The 23,793-nt window shown below is 59.5% G+C and overlaps 2 protein-coding genes across 8 annotated transcripts; one reads left to right on the forward strand and one right to left on the reverse strand.

The window, feature by feature from the left end:
- The first annotated feature begins 5,727 nt into the window (after positions 1 to 5,727).
- On the forward strand, positions 5,728 to 9,807 carry RNF215 (ring finger protein 215). 3 transcript variants are annotated; one of them, XM_006069907.4, is made up of 9 exons: positions 5,728 to 6,042; positions 6,284 to 6,427; positions 6,930 to 7,001; positions 7,084 to 7,169; positions 7,608 to 7,764; positions 8,182 to 8,301; positions 8,390 to 8,533; positions 8,785 to 8,887; positions 8,977 to 9,807. In XM_006069907.4, the coding sequence occupies exons 1-9, from the start codon at positions 5,743 to 5,745 to the stop codon at positions 8,997 to 8,999; spliced, it is 1,149 nt and encodes a 382-aa protein (XP_006069969.4). In that variant the 5' UTR covers positions 5,728 to 5,742; the 3' UTR covers positions 9,000 to 9,807. The 3 variants fall into 3 exon arrangements, with proteins under 3 accessions (XP_006069969.4, XP_025123151.3, XP_025123152.3); XM_025267366.3 differs by having other exon boundaries at positions 8,185 to 8,301; XM_025267367.3 differs by lacking the exon at positions 8,182 to 8,301.
- A 1,822-nt stretch (positions 9,808 to 11,629) lies between these two features.
- CCDC157 (coiled-coil domain containing 157) lies at positions 11,630 to 23,763 on the reverse strand. Of its 5 annotated transcripts, none has more exons than XM_025267363.3 (11): positions 23,545 to 23,763; positions 19,274 to 19,532; positions 17,387 to 17,558; positions 15,892 to 16,516; positions 15,143 to 15,220; positions 14,706 to 14,764; positions 14,043 to 14,219; positions 13,786 to 13,954; positions 12,573 to 12,712; positions 12,063 to 12,151; positions 11,630 to 11,963 (listed from the first exon to the last, which is right to left on the reverse strand). In XM_025267363.3, the coding sequence occupies exons 2-11, from the start codon at positions 19,519 to 19,521 to the stop codon at positions 11,714 to 11,716; spliced, it is 2,007 nt and encodes a 668-aa protein (XP_025123148.2). In that variant the 5' UTR covers positions 19,522 to 19,532; positions 23,545 to 23,763; the 3' UTR covers positions 11,630 to 11,713. The 5 variants fall into 5 exon arrangements, with proteins under 5 accessions (XP_025123148.2, XP_044785891.2, XP_044785892.2 ...); XM_044929956.2 differs by having other exon boundaries at positions 14,574 to 14,764; XM_044929957.2 differs by having other exon boundaries at positions 12,573 to 12,728; positions 14,574 to 14,764.
- Positions 23,764 to 23,793: the final 30 nt, after the last annotated feature.

Here is a 23,793-nt window from a genome sequence, read left to right on the forward strand (position 1 = left end):
CCTTTGTAAAAACAGCAGAGACCAACACCTGGCCCAGTGTGCCCCACTCCCCACCCCCAGAAGCGCTCTGTGGGGACGAGCCTGCCACCTAGTGGTAGCTTTGGCACATTGCCGCGTCTCCATCACAGGGGCCAAGGTTCCCGCTCACTGGGGCCAACTTGTATTCTAAATATGGATTTGCCCTCTCCATATCCTGCCAGCACTACCATCCCTGGACTCGCGGGATGCTTGACCATTATATGCACAGCCTGGAATCACACTGAAGAATTCATTTCACAGCAGAGGAAGAGCAGCCCGTGCCAGCCACCGCCCCCACACATACCCCATTCCCGGTACCAAGTCTAAATCGTTTCCCTGCCCCCACCCCATTAGTGCATGGGACAAAACACCCTATGCGCCTCACACTTTCGTTAACAGCTTCATTTCTTCCTCTGCCCCCTTGCAACTTTAGCAGGGGTGAGGAAAGATGAGGGACACGGGGACCTCTTCCACACAATTCAGTCCAGCCCAGGGCCAGAAAACCTTGTACAGCAAGACACAAGCCATTTGGGATCACAGTAGGCCTGGTGAAAGGAACTCCCCTACCCGCCAACAACTGTTTAGTCCAACTCCCATTTGGGGACCCAGGGCAAGAAAGCTGATCTCGACTGCTGCCCCCCGACAGCCCCCAGCTCCACCCCACCCAGCAGCAGAAGGACCTGGACGGGGCTGGCCTGGGCTACACTCTCCCACATTAAGACTGTATCCTCAGGCCTCTGTCTCTTCCAGGATCACCAGGGTTACCCGTGGGAGGACAGACCGCAGGCAGTGACGGCTCGCCAGGCTTACAGCAGTCCTCAGGCTCCCTCAGATGGAAGGCTAGGATGTGGACACTGGTAGGGAAGCAGAGGTGTGTTCCAGGTGGGGGACGGGTGTGAGCTAAGGTCTGCATCTGGGAGGTGTGTGTGTGTTGGAGGGCCGCGAGGACCCCCCGCCTTGGGAAGAAGTGTGGGAACAGGGAGTCAGTGGTGGGAACATGGACAGGGACGCAGTGGAGCCAGCAGCCTGGCTGACTGCAGGCTCTGTCCTTGCAACCTTGTCACTGGGGCTGACACACAGGCTGCGACATTACAGAACTCTCCACGGACCCCACAGGGCCTCCCCAGGGCATTGCGCAACTTAGGAAGAATGATACCTTACAAAAGGTTAGTAACCTATGCAAAGCAGGATGATATAACAAACAATCAGGTGACTTAAAAGCACAACACTGAGACTGCGGGGGCCCAGGGTGCCCTTTACGATAAAACCCCACACTGGTGACCCGAACTTCGTGTTTCCCATTTGTTTGATTTTTAGAGTTTTGTTACTATACAGCCAGGCCTGCGTTATTTTTTTTCATTGAACTGAAATTCACACAATCTAAAATTAACCTAAATTCACTTTAAAGTGAAAAAAGATATTCAGGGATTTCCCCGGTGATCCAGTGGCTCAGACTTCGCATTCCCAATGCAGGGCCTGGGCTCGATCCTGGTCAAGGAACTAAGATCCTGCATGCCCCACGGCGAGGCCAAAAATTAAAGGAAGTAAATAAATAATATTGAAAAAAAGATTACTGGCAAAATAACTGACATCTTTAAAAAAATCAAAAAAGTAAAAACTTCAGTGGTATTGAGTATATTCACCATGGTGGGCAACCAGCTTCTCTGTTCAGTTTCAAAACCTTTCTGTCACCCCAGAGGGAAGCCCTGAACCGTGAAGCAGTCACATATCGTTTCCCCCTCCCCACAGCCATTCATCTGCTTCCCATCTGATTTACCTATTCTGGACACATCATACAATAATATTAACACATGGCCTCTCGTGTCCAGCTTCTCTCCCTTAGCATAATGTTGTCACAAGTCATTCATGTTGTCATGGATGTGAGCACCTCATTCCTATTCGTGCTGTGCTCACTGGCTCATGACTGCGAGTTGTGTCCAACTCTTTTTGACCCCGCGGACTGTAGCCCACCAGGCTCCTGTGTCCATGGGGTTTTCCAAGCAAGAATACTGGAGCAAGCTGTCATTTCCTACTTTAGGGGATTTTCCCATCCCAGGGATTGAACCCGAGCCTCTTGCATCTCCTGCACTGGCAGGTGGATTCTTTACCACTGCGCCACCCAGGAAGCCCCATTCCTATTTGTGACTAAATAGACTTTATTTTTTTGGGCTCCAAAATCACTGCAGATGGTGACTGCAGCCATGAAATTAAAAGACGCTTACTCCTTGGAAGGAAAGTTATGACCAACCTAGATACCATATTGAAAAGCAGAGACATTACTTTGCCAACGAAGGTCCTTCTAGTCAAGGCTATGGTTTTTCCAGTGGTCATGTATGGATGTGAGAGTTGGACTGTGAAGAAGGCTGAGCGCCAAAGAATTGATGCTTTTGAACTGTGGTGTTGGAGAAGACTCTTGAGAGTCCCTTGGACTGCAAGGAGATCCAACCAGTCCATTCTGAAGGAGATCAGCCCTGGGATTTCTTTGGAAGGAATGATGCTAAAGCTGAAACTCCAGTACTTTGGCCACCTCATGGGAAGAGTTGACTCATTGGAAAAGACTCTGATGCTGGGAGGGATTGGGGGCAGGAGGAGAAGGGGGCGACAGAGGATGAGATGGCTGGATGGCATCACTGACTCGATGGACATGAGTCTGAGTGAACTCCGGGAGTTGGTGATGGACAGGGAGGCCTGGTGTGCTGCGATTCATGGGGTCACAAAGAGTCAGACACGACTGAGCGACTGAACTGAACTGAACTGAATATTCCATGATACGGCTGTATCAAAACTCAGTTCAGTTCAGTCGCTCAGCTGTGTCTGACTCTTTGTGACCCCATGGACTGCAGGCCTCCCTGTCCATCACCAACTCCCGGAGTTTACTCAAACTCATGTCCATTGAGTCAGTGATGCTATCCAACCATCTCATCCTCTGTTGCCCCCTTCTCCCACCCTCAATCTTTCCCAGCATCAGGGTCTTTTCAAATGAGTCAGTTCTTGGCATCAGTTGGCCAAAGTATTGGAGTTTCAGCTTCAGCATCAGTCCTTCCAATGAATATTCTCCCTTAGGATTGATTGGTTGGATCTCCTTGCTGTCCAAGGGACTCTCAAGAGTCTCCAACACAACAGTTCAAAAGCATCAATTCTTCGGTGCTCAGCTTTCTTTATAGTCCAACTTTCACAACCATACATGACTACTGAAAAAACCAAGGCTTTGACTAGACAGACCTTTGTTGGCAAAGTAATGTCTCTGCTTTTCAATATGCTATCTAGGTTGGTCATAGCTTTTCTTCCGAGGAGCAAACATCTTTTAATTTCATGACAGCAGTCACCATCTGCAGTGATTTTGGAGCCCAGAAAAATAAGTCTGTCACTGTTTCCACTGTTTCCCCATCTATTTACCATGAATTGATGGAACCAGATCCCATGATCTTAGTTTTCTGAATGTTGAGTTTTAAGCCAACTTTTTCACTCTCCTCTTTCACTTTCATCAAGAGGCTCTTTAGTTTCTCTTTGCTTTCTGCCATAAGAGTGGTGTCATCTGCATATCTGAGGTTTACCCATTTATCCACTGATGGACATTTCAGTTGTGAAACTGAGGGTGATGAGTCAACCCATTTCACCAGCCTCACTAACCAAGGTCATTTTAAGATGCATGTCTTCTAAGCAGCACATAGTGTAAACAATAAGATGTTCATCTGAGTTGTTTTCTAGAAATGGAGTCAGCTGTGTCGAGTTTGAGCTGAGCCGGTTAAGACTGGATAGGACCACTGACCCTCCACCTGGGCATGTGCTGGGTTTGTGCTTTGAAACCTTTTGATTTCAGAGAGCCGATAATTCCTCCCTCAGATTATGCGATGAACCTGCAGAGGCTTGTAGCTTAGTTGCGCCTGCACAGAATGAAGACTGCCGCACTTTTCCCCAGTCACCTTTCCGGGCTCCCCACCCCCAGATCACCCTGCTGCTTGATTTTCATGCCATAAATACCCGGAGCCCTTGGCCTTCAGGGAGGCAGACTCAAGACTTGTTCTCCTATTTCCTCGCCTGGCTGTCTTACAAATAAACCCTCTCTTTGCTGCAAACCTCAGTGTCTCAGCGTTCACATTGTGCAACAAGCAAAACAAACCTGTTTCCATCTTTTGGCCGTTGTGAATAATGCCACTATGAACGCTGGCGTACCAACATCTGTTTGAGTTCTTGCTTTCAATTCTTTTGGATATACCAAGAAGTGGATCAGAGGGTAATTCTATATTTGTTTGTTTTTGAGGAACCACTATCCTGATTTCCACAGCAGCGACACCATTTTGCATTTCCACTGTTAGTCCATTTTGAGTTAATTTTTGTATACAGTGTGAGGAAGGAGTCCCATTCTTTTGCATGTGATAGCCAGTTGTCCCAGCACCATTTGTTGAAGAGAATGTTCTTGCTCTCATTGAATGGTCTTGGTGCCCTTGTTGAAAATCAACTGGCTGTGGATCTCTGGGTTTATTTCTGGACTCCCAATTCTATTCCGCATGTCTATATGTCTATCTTTCCCATACTGTTTTTGATTACTGCACCTTTATTGTATATCTTATTCTCTCCAACTTATTCTTCAGGAGCATCTTGGTGGTTCAATGTTGGTGGTTACACAGGTGTCCCCTGCAATATTCTTTCCATTTTTCTGCATGCTTGAAATCTTCCATAAAATACTGGGGAAAAGAATGTCACGCCTCCTTAGAGCTTTGTTCTTTTATCACGATACAGTTTTTCTAAAGGCTCAGTTTTCAGACTGAGCCAGCTCCCAGCAGCAGCAACCCCTGGGAGTAAAGGACAAGTTTTGGGACCATTCCCATAATTTTCAGATTGCTGGGGGCATCAAGAGATGACTTGTCAGGGGTTTGACGGTGCTGGTCTTCTACCCTGCCCGTTTCAAAGCCCAGGAAAGTGACTGTCCTGAAGACCCAGCCTCAGGGCCCCTCTGAGGCTCTGGGCCCCTGGGGCGGGAAAGCCTGGCACCTCTCTCTGCCCCTCCAGGACTCTTGTCTCAATCACCCCCTCCCCATCACCCACCCTCCTGCCAGACCAGTCTTTGGTCCGTCTCCTGGAGTTCAGTCTGGTAGAGAACTGGAGAACCAGGCCGACCTTGTGACCGTCAGGCCAGGCCGCTCAAGAGCAAGGATCAGCGTCCAGACCCCCAGAAGTTCCTTGCTGCTGCCCTCCTGGGCCCATCGGCGTGCCTCGGCCTCCCCGAGTCACCAGCTATAAAAATAGGGTTAGGGTCTCTGTTGGTGTCCTTTCTTCTGGTCTCTGCCATCGGACAAAGGAAAACTGCGAGCGCAGTTTTCTCTCTGACTTCCCACCTCCGCATGGCTGCCGTCGCTCCGCGTTCTCCGCGGCCACCAGGGGGCGCGCGAGGCCCAGCCTGGGTGCTGGCGGCGCCGAGGGCCCGCCCCGCCCCGCCTCCCGGCGCCCCGCCCCGCCTCCCGGCGCCCCGCCCCGCCTCCCGGCGCCCCGCCCCGCCTCCCGGCGCCCCGCCCCGCCTCCCGGCGCCCCGCCCCGTCCGGCTGCAGCCCCGCCCCCGCCCCTCAGCGCCCCGCCCCGTCCGGCTGCAGCCCCGCCCCCGCCCCTCAGCGCCCCGCCCTGTCCGGCTGCGCCCTCGCTCCCGCCGCTCCCCCCTCCCCCCCACGCCCGGGACCCACCCCCCGCCCCCCCCGGCGCCCCTGCGTCGTCTGTTCCCCGGGTCCCGCCATGGGCCCCGCCGCTCGCCCCGCGCTGAGGTCGCGGCCGCCGCCGCCGCCTCCTCCTCCGCCGCCGCCGCCGCCGTCGCCACTGCTGCTGCTGCTGCCCCTACTGCCGCTCTGGCTGGGCCTGGCGGGGCCGGGGGCTGCGGCGGACGGCGGCGAGCCCGCGGCCGGGGCGGGGCGGGGCGGGGCCCGCGCCGTGCGGGTGGACGTGAGGCTGCCGCGGCAGGACGCGCTGGTGCTGCAGGGGGTGAGGATCGGCCCCGAGGCCGACCCGGCGCCCCCGCTGGGCGGCCGCTTGCTGCTGGTGAGCGCCGCTGAGCCGCCGTAGACCCTGCACCCACATCCGGTCTTCATCCTGGACCAAGCCCTGGCAGCCCAGCGCCCCTTCCCCCAGGCTGCCTAGGCTCCCAGCCCTCCGGTTTCCAGAACCTGAGATCGGGTGCTTTCTCCTGCAAACTCGTTCCCGAACCCTGGCCTTGCATCCGCTCTGCGTCCGATCCCCTTCCTCCCTGCCCTCCCTCTACCCACGGCCCCTCGCCCCACAGATGGACATCGTGGATGCTGAGCAGGACGCGCCCGTAGAAGGCTGGATTGCGGTGGCATACGTAGGCAAAGAGCAAGAGGCCCAGATTCACCAGGAGAGTCAGGGCGCCGGCCCACAGGCCTATCCCAAGGCTCTGGTTCAGCAGGTGCGGGGTGGGCAGGGGAAGTGGCGGGGGTGGTGGTATGTGGAAGAGGGGCTGGAGGAAGGGTTTTCAAGGCGATTGCTAGGGCCAGACGACCCGATGGGCCTCTAAGGACCTTCCAGAGAAGCCCTGGGCCTGCGTGGGACAAGGGACCCCCAGGCGTAGACTAGGGTCAGGGTGTTTGGCAGCAGGGAGGTGGCAGGAGACCAGAGAGAGTCCAGAAGCTTGACCAGGCTCTGAGAGTATCCAATGGGAAGTTCTTGCGGGGGAGCCGATGGGCAGGCTTACTCTGCTTGGACCAGGGAAGGCACAGTGCTGTTTGGGTCCCACAGGGCGTCTGGAGGTAGGGGTGGGAGGAATAAGGGTTTCTGTCCTTGACCTCGAGTTGCTTACTGCTAGTCTGTCCAGGGGACGTGCTCACCAGGAGTCGAGAGCAACTGTGGCTGCCGGTGGTGGGGCGGGCGTGTGGGCAGGCTGTGTGCTGACCTCTGGCTCTGCCCTGCAGATGCGGAGGGCGCTCTTCCTGGGAGCCTCAGCCCTGCTGCTCCTCGTCCTAAACCACAATGTGGTCCGAGAGGTAAATCGAGTCAGGCTGGGGGGGGGGGCGGGGTTGGGGGGACGGTGACCCGGGCCGCCTGACCTCCCTGTCCCCCCTCCAGCTGGACATTTCGCAGCTTCTGCTCAGGCCAGTGATCGTCCTGCATTATTCCTCCAACGTCACCAAGCTGCTGGAGGCGCTGCTGCAGTGAGTTGGGGCGTGGGCTCCAAAGAACGGGGCTTGGGCGCTAGGCTCCCTGGCTTTGCCGTGAGCTCAGGGGTCTTGGGACCGGGCCCTTCCCTGTTCATCTGAGCCTGTAGTCTCTTGGCCTGAGAAATGGGTGAAGAGACTGGAGGGAGGTGCCAGGGCGTGGAGCGAGGAAGCTGCTTTCTCCGCAGAGGGGATTGGTTTCTACATGGAGGAAGCCAGCTCCTGATGGGATCCTCCCTGTGCTTGTGGGCCTCCTTGGCCGCCTGTTACGAGACCTGGAGAAACCAGTGGCTGTGACAGGCCTGGGGGCCAAAGCAGAAGGGCTATGATGGGGTGATACTCAGGGGATCCTCTTCCCAGAAGGCTGGGGCGGGTGGGCCTGAGCCTCTCCTCCCAAGAGCCCTTCCGTCTGGCGCCTCTGGCTTCCCCTCCCAGGAGGACCCAGGCCACGGCTGAGATCACCAGCGGAGAGTCCCTGTCGGCCAACATCGAGTGGAAGCTGACTCTGTGGACCACCTGTGGCCTCTCTAAGGATGGCTACGGAGGATGGCAGGACTTGGTGTGCTTGGGAGGCAGTCGGGCCCAGGAGCAGGTGGGTACTTGGGGGGCCGGGTACACACATGCCTTGTCTCAAGTCCTGTGGCCTCCTCCTCCCCGGGTAGGGAGACCACCTCTTGCACCTCCCGGGGCTGCTCTGAGGGTTCAGGCGCCGGGTGGGTGCTTTGTGTGGGTGCCTGACCCGGGGTCACGCACAGTCAGCGTTGGCTGCTGCTGTTGTCACGTCCACTTGCCTCTTGGAAGCCTTGACTCCCCTTCAGACTCCTTACCTGGGTTTCACAGTTTCTCCTGTGAAAGCCAGGAAGGACAGAGGCTTCAGAAAAGGAAGCCAGGAGCCTCCAGGGTCATGATGCCCGTGGACCTCACCTGCCTGGTCCTCAGGGTGGATTTGCTGGGGGATGAAGCGGGATGGGGTGGCCCCAGGGGCCCTGACGCCCGCTCCCCTCCCCAGAAGCCACTGCAGCAGCTGTGGAATGCCATCCTGCTGGTGGCCATGCTCCTGTGCACGGGCCTCGTGGTGCAGGCCCAGCGGCAGGCATCCCGGCAGAGCCGGCGGGAGCCTGGAGGCCAGGTGGGAGCCAGCCCTTGGGGGGGCCCATGGGAGGGGGGCCCGTGTCCCCAGTGCTGGGAACTGTGCTGCCTTTCCCCGCCCCCCCAAGGTGGAGCTACTCAAGCACCGGGTGGTGCAGAGGCTGGCATCCCTCAAGACCCGGAGGTGCCGGCTGGGCCGGGCGGCGCAGAGCCCCCCGGAGCCTGGGGCTGAGACCTGCGCTGTGTGTCTGGACTATTTCTGCAACAAGCAGGTTAGTGCCCTGGGCAGAGGGCAGCCGGGGCTATGATGCCTGCCCTGCTCCCGACACACCTGGGAAGAGCCCCCACCGGCCTTCTTCCCGCCCCACCAGAGATCTGAGAAGCAGAACAAGTTGTGGGGGGGGGGGCGGTGCGGCGGGCCACAGGGGTTTCGGTTCCCAGCTCAGGTGAGGGCACGGGGCCTGGCACCTCCACCGGAGGCCTTCCCTGTGGCCTGAGCCCACGCCCCCCCCGACCCCCGCAGTGGCTCCGGGTGCTGCCCTGTAAGCATGAGTTCCACCGAGACTGCGTGGACCCCTGGCTGATGCTCCAGCAGACCTGCCCGCTGTGCAAATTCAACGTCCTGGGTGAGCACCGAGGGTGGGGGCTCTTGGCCGGCTCCACCTGGTTCCCACCTGACGCCTCGCTCCCTGTCGTTTCTCCTCCTCTCCTGCAGGGAACCGCTACTCCGATGATTAGCTGCCCCGGCGGGGTCTCTGCTCGGGGGGAAGGGACCCCGCCTGCCTGCGCCCTGGGCGCCTGGAACAGGACAACAGCGGGGGGCAGGACAGAAAGCCCTGGGGTAGGGGGAGGGATGGGGCCTCCCCTGCTCAGGGGCAAGGCATCCCTCACTCACATCCACACCAGGAGGGAAGGACCACCGTCCCCAGCCTGAGGATGCACGGCCCAGACCTGGCAGGAAGAGAGGCGACTTTGGGGGCCTTGTCTGCCATCCTGGGGTGTCTCTGTCTGCCTCCTCCCAGGCAGCTCCCAGGACCCCCGCCAGGCGTTTGGGGAAGAGGGTGTGGGCAGTGCCCCTGTTCCCAGAGCTCTGGGAGCTCCCTGGCCTGGCTGGCAGGGCATCCTCGAGGGCTGAGGCTCTAGTGGCTAGGTTCTGTGCGTATTTATTGGGGGTTGGGTTGGGGGAGGCGCCATCTGGCCTTGGAGGCACTCTAGCCTGACCATCTTGTGGACACACCTTGGTCAAGGCTATGATGTTGAACCTAGAGGCCCCCGCTGTCTGCTGGCATTGGGCCTTTGGGCACTGGGGGCCGTGGGTCCCATGGCCTATCCGGCTGGGCTCGCATCTGGGGCCTGGCTGGGACCAGAGGCCTTAGAAACCATCTAGCCCTGTGCTTTTCTGTGGGGCTACAGGTTGCTGACCAGGATACTTGAAGCCACAGGGTAAATGTGGTACATTTTCTAGGGTCATCCGTTTTTATTAAAAAAATAATTGGGGGTCAAAGAGGTTTAATATTAAAATAAACATGGATATATTTTAATATAAGATGTAAAACTTGTGGATGTTTTAAGATAAACAAGTCACCTTGGGGGTCTACTGCCTGTGGGAGGTGGAGGACTCTAAAATGCCTCCGAAGGGGACTTCCCTGGTGACCCAGTGGTTAAAAACTGCCTGCCAGTGCAGGGGACACAGGTTCAATCCCTGGTCCGGGAAGATTCCACGTGCCCCGGGGTGACTAAGGTGGCGTGCCCTAGAGACCATGCTCTGCAACAAGAGAAGCCACCACAGTGAGAAGCCCTTGCGTTGCAACTGGAGAGTCGCCCCTGCTCGCCACAACTAGAGAAAGCCCACACGCAGCAAGGAGGACACAGTGCGGCCAAAAAATAAAACAGCCCCTAGGATGCCCCCGGCCCCCATGAACACACCGTGTGTGATCCTGGAACTGGGACTCTGATGGGGTCTACTCCCGTGATTAGGTTGCGTTGTGTGGCACGGCTGACCTTAACATGTGGGAAGGTGTCCAGGGAGGCCTGACCTAACCAGGTGAGCCCATTAAAAGCAGAGCGTTTCCTCCAGCTGGTGGAGGAAGAGGAAGTCAGGAATTTGAAACGTAGAGGGGATCGGAGCCTGAGATATTCTCTGTTGCTGACTTGAAGATGGAGGAGCCACGTAGCGAGAAGTTGGACAGCCTCTCGGAGCCAAGAGCGGCCCTGGTGGCGGCCAGCAAGGAAATGGACCTCCGTTCGGCAGCTGCAGGAGCTGGAATGTGGCCAGCAGTCAGAAGGAGCCTGGAATCTGCCCCAGTCCCTTGCAAAAGGAATGCAGCCTGGCAGATGCTTTCATTTCGGCCTGATTCTCAGGCCCTGATCAGAGAACCCAGCCATGCGGGGCCTGGACATCTGACCTACGGACCTGTGAACTGCTGAATGGGTGCAGAGCAGAGCTGGGCTGACAGGTTCGCCCCTGGCTCTCAGGCCCCTGCCTCAGGGAGCCACCCTGTGAAGGGCCTAGTTCAACGAGCCCCCCAGGCTCCACAGAAGCAGGACTTGGGTTCACCCCAACCACACATGCCCTCTCTTGACCTTTCCCTGTAAACTGAGGTGCTCTATCTGTTGGCATCCTGACCAGGGAAAACTCCCAGAAAGCCAAGAGCACCCCTCCACATCCCCAGAAGTCCTCAGCAAGGTCTTAGCGCCTGTCCTTCACAGGTGAGGGGGCTCAGGACAGGCCAGAGGCTTCATGAGGAAAACCGGACTACTGAGGGCTGGCAAGCCTGGAGGCCTCGGTGCTGGGGCCCCACGGGACAGGCCTGGGACAGCCAGTCTGGCGGGGGTGTCCCCTCTCTGGCTAGGTAAAGCCTTGCCCTGCCTCCAGTGGCTTCGTGGGGAACCAACCTCCTGGATTTAGAGAAAGCCTTTGTCACTCGTGTGTCCTGAAGGTGAGGCATTCCTCAGTGAAAGGAAGGCTGACTCTGGGGTTCTTAGTGTCCCCACCCCCGGGTGCACAGCTGGGTGGCCCCTGCCTGCCTCTGATCCCTTCCTTGCCTCGGGGTCCTCACCAGGCCATCCCCCTTCGCCTGCACACCCCTGACTCTGACCCTGCTCTTTGTTGGCGGGGGTCAGTGTGTCTACATTATCCCTTAGCCTTTGCTCTGGCGGCAGTGGGGGAATCAAAAGACTGCCTTTCAGGTAGCCCAGGTGCTAGAAGCTTCCTTCTGCCCTCAGCGTGTCCTTGTCCCCTGTTGCCCGTCAGGAGGGAGGTGGAAGGTTCCTGTCCACGGAGGGCATGCGGTGTGCCAGGCCTCTGCCAGCCAGTGACCCACAGGGCTGGGGACTCAGGAACGGAGAGGAAGGCAGTAAGGCCAAGGTTGAAGTGGGCAGATGGCCTGGGCTTTATTACACCTGGTGGGTTGCCAGCTGCCTGCCCTGCAGCCTACCCCCTAACTGGCAGGTTACGTGGGCCGCTCCTGGGGCTGGTGTACAGGGCTAGCCCGGCCACTGTTTGGTGACAGTCTCCTCCTCAGTCTGGCCAAGGCGCGGATGGGGCTGTGGGCGCAGTTGGTCAGGTAGGTAGCGTCCTGTGGGGAGGACTCGCCGGGCCGTCTGTGGGGCCGCAGGGGAGGGGATGCCCGGGGCTGGCCCGGCAGGGTCCTGCCTGCACTGGCTGGCCTGCTGCCCGGCAGGTGCCGCCTGCCCGGGGTCCTGAGGGAAGACCAGACGGCAAGATCCCCCGTGAGTGAGCGGGCACCGCCCCCGCCTGCCACCTGCCACGCGCCCAGCCTCTGACCAAGCCTCACTCACCCCGGGGACGTCCTTGCGGTCTGCACTGGGGGCTCTGCTCCCTGGATTCCCTTGCTGCGAGGGGCCCAGAGCTGGTCCTCCGGGATCAGCTGCAAAGAAAAATGAGATCAGCAAGACCCAGGCCCACTCTGCACCCACCAGAGAGGGTGCCACGGAGGGTGGGGCGGGGCTTGCACCTGTGACCCACCCCTTCCTCTGAGGGGCAGGTTTGGGAGCCTCCTGGGGCCTGTCAGCTCTTAAGCGTGGGAAGGTTTGCTTTTGGACGAGGCTCCTGGTGCACTTGAAATAAAGGATCAAAGGGCTGGAGGGGGCTTGGAGGGGGGGGACACATAGAGACGCTCGTGCCTGGCTGAATCGTGGGAGGCTTCACAGCAGGCACAGCTAAAGCCACCTGCTGGGAGGGCCCCAGGTGCTGGGAGCAGGGCTGGTGGCGGATTTCCCGGGGAAGCCCAAGACCTTCCGAGTCCCCAGGGGCCGGCCCCTTTCGGGCGGGGGAGCCATGCTGCCCACCTTGAGGCCCCCCTGCTGGGCCACCTCCCGGATCTTGGACAGCATGGACTGCAGCCGCCCGTTCTCCTCCTGCAGGACCCGGATGCGGATGTCGTTGGCCTGCACCTGCCTCTCCATGTCGTCCGTGACGTTGCCAGAGCCTGTGGGGATGCACACCTGGCACCGCACCCCAGCAGGTCGGCCTCTAGTGCCCAACGGGACAGCAGTTCCGAGGGTGGACGCATCGTGCCTTGGGCTGGTGGCCCCACAGGCACGGGGAAGTGGGCGGGGTCAGTGCTCCAGGCCTCCCGCACCTTCCTTCTCCTGAGGCCTTGCCCCTGCTCTGTAGCCCCCTGCCTGTGGGAGATGAACGCAGCCTTGCAGAATTTGAGAGCTGGGGTTGGGGTAGGGGAACTGGAGCTCACTGAAGATTTAGCAAATAGGTAAGGAAGTGAAGCTCTTCCAAGGCTACCCGTTTTTGGAGGGCCCGAGAGACAGCGACTTGCCCAAAGGCATGGCCAGCTCCTGGGTTTGAGGACCAGGAATTCAGCGAGGATGTTCTTTCCCACTGCTGGGGGATGGGTACTCCCCACTGACTGTGAACCAGGCAAGCTGCTGCTGCTTGTTATCCGTTTCCTGGTTCGTCACCTGCCTGTGGGGCGGTCGACAGGGCATCACGAGGCCCAGCACTCAGAATTGATGACCTACGTGACCAGCTAGATTGCAGTGGATCATCCTGCCAGCTCTGCACCGGATTCACCCGGAGCTCTAGGGGCTGGAGGGGTTGGGATGAGAACCCAGGTGGCCTGGCAGCCGGTCTTCTGAGCTGAGTCCCTAGCACTCCCATGCCATGGGGTCCCAGACACTGGACAGTTGGGGTCACTGTGCCCTTGGAGCTGGCCCCGTGGTGTGGTTTGGGGAGATGCCGGGACGGGGGACATGGAAGCTGAGCCAGGGCTGGAATGTGACAGGGCACAGGCTACAGAGGCAGCCAGCCCGGCGTCTGGACTTGGCTGTGTGACTCTGAGCAGTCACCTCACTGCTGGGCCTCCGTGTCCCTGTCCACACCAGGAGTGGACAACACAAAGCACCTGCGTGTCACGGGGCCTCTGGAGGCCACACGACTGCACCCCCCACCACCCTCGCTGCAGGCCCCAGTGTCCTGGCCAGACAAGCCCCCAGCCGCCGGCCCGCCCCAGGCCCCAGGTCCTCTGCACCAAGCCGGGGTCCCTACTTTGGATCTGGGCCTCCGCGGGCCTGTGCAGGTCCGGGAAAGCCACCAGCAGCCTTTCCCGCTCCCTCAGCTCCACGAGCTCCCGCTCCAGCTCCGAGATGGTCAGCCGCAGGTCCGTGGTCGCCTGCTCCAGGCCTTGCTTCTCCCGCTGCAGGCTCTGCAGCAGCTCCTGGGGGTGGGGCAGGCTCCGAGCTGAGAACCGGCTCGCAGCCCTGCCCCCGGGAGGAGCCGGCCCCGCCCCCCGCCCCGCCCCGCACCTGCTGGGCCCGGAGCTGGCACTGCCCCTGCTCTCTCTCGCCCTGCACGCTCTGCAGCTGCTCCTCCACGTGGGCCCGCTGGGCCTCGGCCTCGTCCAGGCTGCCCCGCAGCTCCTCGCGCTCCTGGTCCAGGCTGTCCAGCTGCTGCAGCAGCGCTCGCTGTTTGGCCTGCAGGGACTGAGCCGGGGGTGGGCGAGAGGCAGGCCGTAAGGGACACAGGAGGCGACCGTCCCCAAGCCCACCCCCTTGTGCTGCATCCCGTCTGTGCACCTGGGTGCAGTGCGAGGCGTGGAGGGCCGAAGGGAGCCCGACCGACCGCAACCCCAGGCAAGGCAGGCCCCCAGGCTTGCAGACCCCGCCCCCTGGAAAGCAGTTGGCCGACTCCCATCAGCCTGGCTCCGCCCACTTCTTTCGGGTCATGATCTCCACTCAGGAATTCTGAGGTCTCCAGCATGTCGCCCCTCGGTGGAGTTTTGTCTCCCCAGACCCTTTGTTGTGGGAGCCCAGGCGCGGAGGAGGCCCCAGCCTCACCTCCTGGTGGCGGACCATGCTGTCCACGCGGGCCTTCTCCTTGTCCAGCTCCGTGCTGGCCCAGCGGATCTGCTGGCTGGCCCCGTCCAGCCGCCCCGCTAGCAGCTCCACCTGCTGCTCCAGCTGCCGCACCTGCCGCTCGGCCTCCATCCGGTGCTCGGCCTCCGCCTGCAGCTGCTGGGCCTTGCTCTCTGCAGGAAGGAGCGCGTGTAGGAAGAGGCAGGGCCCGGGAGCGCTGGGGACTCCCTGCACGGCCTCTGACTCAGGATGGGACCTGGGACCTGGGCCCTGGGATCTCAGGGGGTACTGTCAGCAGATCTCTGGGCCTCGGTGTTTGTCCTCAGCCACAGACTGGGGCTCTGAGCCCTGCCCAAAGGTGGGTACTGAAAACAGAAGGCCCTCTCTGGGTGGGAGGTGGCATCACGCAGTGGTGTGGCCGGTCAGCCCCAACCTCCTCTCTGGTTCCCTTGGCTTTGCCCCCGAAGCCCGGGAGACAGAGATGGGGGGCTGATGGTCCGGCCACCGAGGGCAGGGCTCATGGTGCCAGGCTCCATGGCAGGACTCCTCACCCACGGCCTGCGTGGACTCGCGCTGCTGCTTCAGCTCCCCCTCCAAGGTGGCCACCTTCGTCTTGAGGTCACTTGTTTCTGTGGCAGCCGCGAGAGAGAGGCCCTTCAGAGGCTCCCCGGGGCCCGGTGGGGCTTCATGCCTAGTGCGCCCCGCGCCATGGTGGGACACTTGGGAGGCGCTCTGGGGAGGTGCTGGCAGGCCTGGCCCCTCCACCCTGCTTTCTCTTGGGCGGCTGCCACATGTCTGCACCTCTCTGGCCCTCCGTGTCCTCCAGGGGGGTTGACAGGGTGGCTCAGAAAGGGCGGCAGCTCGTCCTAGCTCCCTCAGGCTTCATGACCTCCATGGGGACTGGCCCACTGTGAGGCCCAAGGCCGTGTCTCTTGACGGCTTCTGCGGAGGCCGGAGGGGCGCCTCTGCTGGCTGAGGGTACCGGAGTTGGGTGAGCTCCCAGGAGTTCCCTTCAGTGACCCACAGGAGTGTATGAATCCCCCAGCTCCCTAGCCCCTCTGGTGGGATGACTCCTGTTCTCCAGGGGCTCCTGCGTTCCCCAGCGGGATGGGGCTTAGGCTGCCGGCAGGGTAACCGGCCTGGGGAGCGCACCCCTTTCCCTGCCTTCCATACCCTGTGTCTCCAGCCCACTCCCAGCCTAGGTTTCTTCCACACCCTTGTTGCAGGGTTGGCTCCCGGGGTAGCCCGCGCTCTGAGGGCGGCAGGGCCCGGCGCTGGGGGCCCAGCCTTGGGGGCTGACCTGCGAGCAGCTGCTGCCTCTCGCACTCCCACTGGGCCCGGCGCTGCTCGGCTTCCTCGGCCTGCCGCTGCTGCGCTGCCCGCTCCTCCTGCAGGGCCTGCTCCAGCTCGCCCACCTGCATCCTCAGCCTATCCTTCTGGCCCTCAGCCTCCTCCAGCTGGGCCCTGAGGAGCCCCACGAGCTTGCCAAGGCGTGCCAGGTCTTTGCTCTGCTCGGCCGCCCAGAGGCCCACGGTGGCGGCTGGCAGCGGCCTGTGCCCCATGCTGTCCCGCACCAGCTGCTGGAAGCGGCCCAGCGACGAGGGCAGGTTCTGGCTCTGACACAGGTTGACGACCACCTTGCCCACCTCCTGCAGGCTGCCCTGGACGCTGGTGCACGCGTCACAGGGCACCAGGGCCGTCTCTACGGTCTGGGAGTGGACGCTCCTGGTGTTCTCGGCTGTCCCGCCTGGATGCCGCAGCGAGACACTGACGGGGAGGCTGTCCTGCTCTGGGCAGGCCTGGGGCAGGCCTGGCACTGGGGAGGGTGGCTTGACGAGCTGGGCAGTCCCCAGTTCCGGGCTCCCGGACGGCTCGCCCTTGGCTGTGGGCTTGGAGGTGAGGGTTTCTTCTTGGTTTGCCCTTTTCTGTTGTCAGGGAAAGAAAGGGAGGCAGGCCTGGGTGGTGACCCCCAGGGATTTCTGTGACAGCAGCCTTGCCGAATGCTCAGACCCTCAGACGGTATCCGGCAGCAGCGTGAATGGGAGCGTGCCTTCTCCTCTCTGCTGCCTCTGTTACTAAGCCCAGGTCAATGCAGATACCTGCCTGGCACTGGGAGAGTGACATGGTAACAGACACAGCTGCTGGGCGCGGGGCCCTTGCTGGGTGGACCCATCTGCTTGCGTGTCACCGAAGCCACTCTGTTTTGGTCTCCTTCCCGTTATGGTGACAGCGGTCCTGCCCAGGTGGTTGTGAGGGTTATGGGGACCCAAGACAAATGGGGCTCATTGTAAACCCCATCGGGGCTTCCCTGGGGACTCAGATGGTAAAGAATCTGCCTGCAATGTGGGACACCCAGGTTCCATCCCTGGGTCTGGAAAACTCCCCTGGAGAAGGGAATGGCTACCCACTCCAGTATTCTTGCCTACAGAATTCCCATGGAGAGAGGGGCCTGGCGGGCTACAGTCTATGGGGTCACAGAGAGCCAGAAATGACCGAGTGACTAACACTTTCGTAAGCCCCATTACTCAGACATGCCCTGGGAGGCAAGGACTGTCATCACTCTCACTGCACAGATGGACAAACTGAAGTTCAGAGTGGGTAGGAGTTTTCCAAAGTCCCACACTGTAAACTACAGAGCTGGGCGGCCCAAATGTGCCCCTCAAGGCCTGCGTTGCTAACTTCCAGAGCGGAGCCAGCAGCAGGCACACGGCTCACATGGTGGACAAGGCAGCTGCTGGGGCTGATGGGCTGGCGTGAGGGTGACCGCAGTTGGGGAAGGGGAGTGGTGGACGCACCTGGAGGGCTGCCTGCTGGCTGAGCCTGCCCAGCCTCAGCAGACTGTTCCAGAAGCGCCGTACTGTGAGTCCCACAGACATGCAGGGCCCTGCAGCCCGGGCCGGGGGCACTATCTGCTCCAAGGTCAGGTTCTCCAGGTAGCTCGCGCAGCTCTGAAGCAGCAGCAGGAGCCTGCGGGCGGAGACGGTAGGGTCGACTGGGGCAGAGCCTGGTGCCAACGCGCCCTGGCACCACATGACCAGTGGCCTCCAGCTCTGGAGACTGGCCTGGGCCTGAGGGGCTCGGAGCATCTCACAGTATGCTCTGCACAGCCCAAGAGCCACTTCCTCCAGGAAGCCCTCCCTGAAGGCTAAGCTTGGGGCCTCTTTGGGGCCACCTGGGTGGCAGCACTTCTGCCCGGCTGCTCCCCGCTGGACTGGGAGACTCTGGGAGGCTGGGCTTTCCTCAACTGTGTCCTCGGTGCTCAGGAAGTGCTGGCTGAGTGGCCGCCGTACGTCACGGGGCTCAGAGCCTTTACCTCACAGAGGACAGCGCTGAAGCCCCACATGGGGGAGGCTGCACACGCCTCAGGGTGAGGGCGCGGCGCAGCGCGCCCTGTGGTCTCCTGATTCTAGGTGTGTGTGTGTGTTGCGGGGGGTGGGGGGGGGGCTTCTCCTGTGTGACGAGCTGCTTCTGTGACAGCAGAGGCTGGAAGGAGAGAGGTAGGTCCCTCTCCTACCCTGAGTGAGGGGCTAATTTTAAGGTAAAGGGGTGCTGGGAGAGACGCAGGCATTTGCATGGGAACCTGGCTGTTTTAAAAGAAGACGAAGGAACTGTGTTTACAAGACAGACCGGGCAGAAAAGTGACTTTCGGTTGCTGCAGATATAGGAGGGCTGTCCAAACCCCCCGGGGCCTTGGGCAGGCAGGGACTGGGGGAGGGGGTGCTGAGCGCCTCCCAGCCGTGCCCCTCTCTGGCCGAGGTGTCCTCCTCTGTGAATTGTGACAATGAATGAGCAGCCTGGGGTTGGGGTGGGGCAGACAGAGGGTGGCCTGGACAGAGCGGCCAGGTGAGGGCTGGGAAGACATGTCAGCACCAGCTTCCTAGAAGGCCATGGGTAGACTGGGCTGTGCCTGGCAGGTTGGGCTTAACCAGTCCAGAAAGGAGTGGGTGGGGCCTTCCTGGGAGAGGATGCAGCAGCGAAGGAAGGAGGGTGTGTTCTGGGCTCACACCCCTTCAGCCCTTCATAGGGTCCCAGAAGTGCTTTCCCGCCCACAGCTCCTGTAGGCCTCTGAGTGGTTACCCTGGGGCTCTTTGTCCCCAGGCAGGTCATCCCCAAGCCACTGGGGTCCCCGCCTGTCGGGCCCGTGACCTCGTTAGCATGCAAGGTTTGGAGCACGTGGAACCTGGGCCGCGGTCCCCAGGGAGTGGAGGCCGATGATCCTGCTAACATGAACAACGCTGTAGAAGCAACGGTGCTGCAGGCAGGGGAGTCCAGTGACCTCTTCCTAGCAGGGCCAGGGTGTGGACAAGTGCACCCCATGTCTGGTCCCATGACACAGAGAAGGGACAGGATAGAGCCTGTGGTGGAGACTCTGAGCAGCAGACGTAGCATCCTCGGCATGCAGAAACCCTAAGAGGCAGCTGGAGAAGCAGGTGGCAGAGCCGCGGTGCCACGTGGACCAACGGGGTGGCCGGCAACTCCCTGAAGATGGATGGTGAGACACGGCACGACACGGCACGAGGAGCGGGTGCCGTGAGGGCCTGAGCTGACCTGGCCCTGCATGGCATGCACTCAAAGGTGATGGCTGTCACCGCTGGTGCTGGAGGGGGCTCCCAGGGCTGCTGCCGGGCTTTGAGGGCGGGGGCCGGCATGCTGCGGTGAGCGGGTTCCGGCGAGGCCCTCACCTGTCGATGACCAGCTCCAGCAGCACAGCATGGGCCAGCTGCGTGAACTCGGGGTCGCCTGGCACGTGGTCGTAGTGCTCCAGCAGGGCCACCATGTCCAGGTCACAGGCTGCACGGTCGGGGAACTTCCAGGAGGGGAAGCGCACGGGCCCAGCGCGGGAGAACACGTCAACAATGGTGCCCTGCAGGTCGGTAAGGTCCTTGCGCAGGCTGTCCATGCAGGCCGGGCTGCCCAGCAGGTGCGCCATCCTCGTGGCTCCTGGGGTAGGGCAGAGAGGGCCCCCCATGAGCCAGAGCCGCATGGCTGCTGCTGGGGGAAGCTTCTGGAAGCCCCAGAAAACCTGCGAAATCCAACCTCGACAGTGGGGAGAAGTCTGATGCCTGGCCCCCTCGGGACCTGCTTGTGGGTGACCTCACCAGCCTCCCTCTCATCCGCCCCACCTCATGCCCATATGGCCGAGTCCATCGGTCCACAGCTCCTCTGAGGACCTGTGTGCCAGGGCCCTGCTAAATGCTGGGTGCCTAACAGCTGTGTTCCCAGGCAAGAATACTGGAGTGGGTTGCCATTTCCTCCTCCAGGGGATCTCCCCAACCCAGAGATCGAGCAAGTCTCTTGTGTCTCCTGCATCACAGATGGATTCTTTACCTCTGAGCCACCGGGGAAGCCCATTTATTTTTATTTATTTATACAGCTGTGCAGGAGGATGTACCTGCTGGCCACCCCTCTCTGAGCAAAACCCTGGACAAGCTGCTGACAACTAAGCCAGAGCTGTAGCTATAGCATGACGGGGAGCGCTGGGCCACCCCTGGCCACTGTCTCCTGCTTGGGCTGCTCCTGCAGCTGCCAGCTGGGCCACGGGCCTACCCGCTGGAATCGTATCCACTTCTGCTATGGAGATCTGGGCCAAGCCTATCTGACCACATTACACTGGCCGGCTGCCCCCCGGGACTCTCTCTGGCCCTGGGGAGAAAGGCCGCCCCTGGGTACACCCCTCCCCTTGTCCTCTCTCCACTCCCCTGTCCCCTCCACTCCGCACATCATTGGCTACAAGCGGCCGTTCCCGTGCGAGCACTCATTTCTGAACCTGTGCCCATCTGTTTCCTCTGAGTCACACCTCCCCCACTGCAGTGTGACCTGGCCACCTGGGCGGGGACCCTAGGGCCTGCCTGTACCCACAGGGACAGGGAAACCCAGAGGGCCCCAGGGTAGTTCCTGAGGGCCAGCCAGCCTCCCAGAGGACTGGCCCTGTCCTCACGTCTCTACAGGTGTCTGTCCGTGGAGCTGGACGTCTGAGTGTGCCTGGCTCTCGGACCTGCCTGCAGGCTCTGGGGCTCAAGGTCAGATGCTCAGCCAGCAGCCTGGCTTCCCGTGTCCAGCCCTTTGGTCCCTGGGAGTAGATTAAGGGAGAGTGAGGGAGTGTGCACTCTGGGGGGGCTTCCTGGGAGGAGGTTGCCGTGGAAGAAGCGGGCCGCCCCAAGCGGGAGAAGCAGTGAGGGCTGCTGGCCTTGAGCTCGGGGCACTGCTGGGTGTCACTCCCCAAATCCACCTCCTTTAAACAGATGAGGGAATTGAGGCTCCGGGAAGTTAGGCGGCTAGGCCGAGGTCACTCAGGGAGCTGGCATTCTTGCGTCCAACATCTCTGCTCTGACTTCAGGCAGTGCTACTCCTAGAGCGGCACTGTCCAAAAGAAACACAATGCGAGCCACATACGGGACTGAAAATTCTATAGTCGCCACATTAAAAAAAAAGTAAAAAGAAAGAGGTAAATTAATTTTAATAACATACATTATTTAACTTAAGGTACCGAAAATATCTCTTCAATGTGAAATCAGTATAAAGATATTGTCTCAAAAAATCCAATGCCTATGTGACATGCACAGCATATCCCAATTTAGACCAGCTACCATTTTCAAATACAGCACCACATGGGCTGGTGGCTACTGTACTGGACAGAGCGGCCTAGGGGGCCACATCCAGTGTTTAGTAAGTGGGAAAAAATGGGGACTGAGTACCTACTATGTGCTGGGCACTGTCTTTAAAGAATAGGGACAGAGCAGGGCACACAGCCCAGTCCACCAGCAAGCGCCACCTATGGCTGAGGGTCTCTGCAGGGAGTAAGTCATGGGTGTGACAGTACAGCAGTTCCACCCACAGGTGGGGTGATACGGGTGGACATACACACAGGTCACACACACACAGGTCAACGTCCCACGTACATATGTTGCCCCAGTGATGACGTCTCATGAGATATCACCCATGAGACATTATGTCCCCAAAGGATGAGGCAGAAACAAATGGAAAAACCGACTGAAACATTCCGGTTTCCCTTCCTGGAACTGCAAGGAAATAAATAAAGCAAGCGAGAAATCCCACCGTGGGAGGAGGGGTTCTCAGGAGGTAAAGGACCTGGAACTCAGGAGCTTGCTTGTGTAGACACAAAGACACAGTAACCTGTTCGCCCTCAAATAACTACAGTGGCCCTCTGGGGCCAGATGTTAGATCATGATTCTTTAAAAAAAATATTTATTTATTTTTGACTCTCTAGTTGTGGCATATGGGCTCGGTAGCTGTGGCGGGTGGGCTTAGTTAGCCCCTTGGTATGTGGACTCTTAGTTCCCCCACCAGGGATTAAACCTGCAACCCTTGAACTGGAAGGTGGATTCTTAACCACTGGACCACCAGGGAAGGCCCCAGATTCTGATCCTGATGAGCAGCAGCAAATGCCAAAGCAGCAGAATATACAAGAGGAGAACACAACACTGAAAAAACATCCGAGGTTACCCTACATCATTTCTTCCGAACAGCGGCAATTTGCACATATAAGCCTGGTTTGAGAACCGTGTGTGTGTGTGTGAAGTGAAGGAGCATTGGACACAAGCTTTCTCCATCATTCCTGGGTCTTGAGTAGAACCCTCAGCCGGAAGCTTCCAGCCCTGCACTGCTTCTGAGGTCACACAAGTGATGGCACTAGCTGAGCCACCGCTACCCTGGCGTGGGAACAGCTGGTAACCTTGCCTCTCCATAGGTCGCTCAGCCCAAGGTGGATTTTAACCCACAGAGACTGAAGGAACCTTTCCTTCGCTCCTGTTCAACATTCAAGTCCCTTCTTTGTCTTAAGCCCTGGGACCCTACCCCTCAGGTAAAGATTATGCCTACCTCCTGACCAGTGGGCTTCCCTGGTGGCTCAGACATCTGCCTGAAATGAGGGAGACCTGGGTTCGATCCCTGGGTCAGGAAGATCCCCTGGAGAAGGAAATGGCAACCCACTCCAGTACTCTTGCCTGGAAACTCCCATGGGCAGAGGAGCCTGGTATGCTACAGTCCATAGGGTTGCAAAGAGTCAGACACAATTGAGTGTTTTCACATATCCTGACCAGTGAACCCATGGAAATGCGCAGCGTCAGTCTCTGACTCAGGATTGCGAACTGCCTGGATACCCCGGGGGTTACTGAAGGAATTCAGTGAAGACAAAGCAAGTAACTGCACTAGTAGAACAGTAAGAAAGGCCTGGGTTTGGATTCCCACTCCACCATGTAAATTGAGGATCCGTAAATGAGTTGCTCTGGGAAATAAATTATGGAATGCATGTAGTGTTTGGCACAGAGTCTGGCTCATGGTACATGTTCAATAAATCCTAACTATCGTTATAATTCAACATTAACAGTAACACTAACATCAACCAGCTATGGTGTGAGAAAGAGACACGGGAGGAGACTTGGGAGGGCATCTTTTCCTGTCACTCCCCCCGCCACACCCCCATTTCATCAGTGAAGAAATTGAAGTCCAGGCAAGGCTTCAGAGCCAGACACATTCTGGAGTTAGGAGGGAGGGGAGAGGGGAAAGGGAGAAGTCCCCAGGAGGAGAAGCGAAAAGAGGGGGGTCGGGGTGTGCTAGGGGCGGGGAAGTGGCCCGCAGGGACCAACCTGCAGACGTGAGGGGTGGAGCCTAAAGAAGAAACCTAGATCTGAGTTGGTCCACCCGGTTCGAGGGCGGGACTATGGACGGCGGGGGTGGAACTGGAAAAGACAGGACCGCGGGAAAAGGGACCAGTGGGAATTAGGGATTGAGACTTGGGAAGGGGTCTGGAGTACGTGGACCTGAAGCAAAGAGGGGCTTGGAAGAATAGGCAGGCGGAGATTTGGCCAAAGTGGGAGGCCAATGGGAGAGAACCCGGGACTTAGAAGGCGGGGTCGGAGGGAGAGGGGAAATGGCCTGGCAGAGTAAAGGAGGGGGGTCCGGGCATCGGGGCGGGAGATGTAAAAAGTCTCACCAGTCTCCGGCGTCGCAGCCTCAGCCCCTGTGTCTGGCGGGTTCTTGGAACTGCCCCCAGGCGCTCCTGCAGCTCCGGTGATCCAGTGCAAAACCTAGCCGGGCTCCCCAACCGCTGCCATGGCAACGGCGTCCGCTCGCGGGAAGGGCGGGAAGTGACGTCACGGAGAAGGGGCGTGTCCGGACGTGCGTCAGCCTCGCCCCCTCGGCGACAATTCGGTCGGCCGCCGCCATCTTGAGAGCTTGTCGT

This window comes from Bubalus bubalis, chromosome 17 (assembly GCF_019923935.1).
Source record: "Bubalus bubalis isolate 160015118507 breed Murrah chromosome 17, NDDB_SH_1, whole genome shotgun sequence".
Classification (NCBI taxonomy): domain Eukaryota; kingdom Metazoa; phylum Chordata; class Mammalia; order Artiodactyla; family Bovidae; genus Bubalus; species Bubalus bubalis.

Coding starts and splice junctions, on each gene's coding strand:
- RNF215 (XM_006069907.4), top strand. CDS start 5,743: ATGGGCCCCGCCGCTCGCCCCGCGCTGAGGTCGCGGCCGCCGCCGCCG. Junction 7,765..8,181: donor GCAGTCGGGCCCAGGAGCAG/GTGGGTACTTGG, acceptor TCCCCTCCCCAG/AAGCCACTGCAGCAGCTGTG. Junction 8,302..8,389: donor GGCGGGAGCCTGGAGGCCAG/GTGGGAGCCAGC, acceptor CGCCCCCCCAAG/GTGGAGCTACTCAAGCACCG.
- CCDC157 (XM_044929956.2), bottom strand. CDS start 19,521: ATGGCGCACCTGCTGGGCAGCCCGGCCTGCATGGACAGCCTGCGCAAG. Junction 15,221..15,891: donor GAGGCAGCAGCTGCTCGCAG/GTCAGCCCCCAA, acceptor CGGCTGCCACAG/AAACAAGTGACCTCAAGACG. Junction 11,964..12,062: donor ACCGCAAGGACGTCCCCGGG/GTGAGTGAGGCT, acceptor GTCTTCCCTCAG/GACCCCGGGCAGGCGGCACC.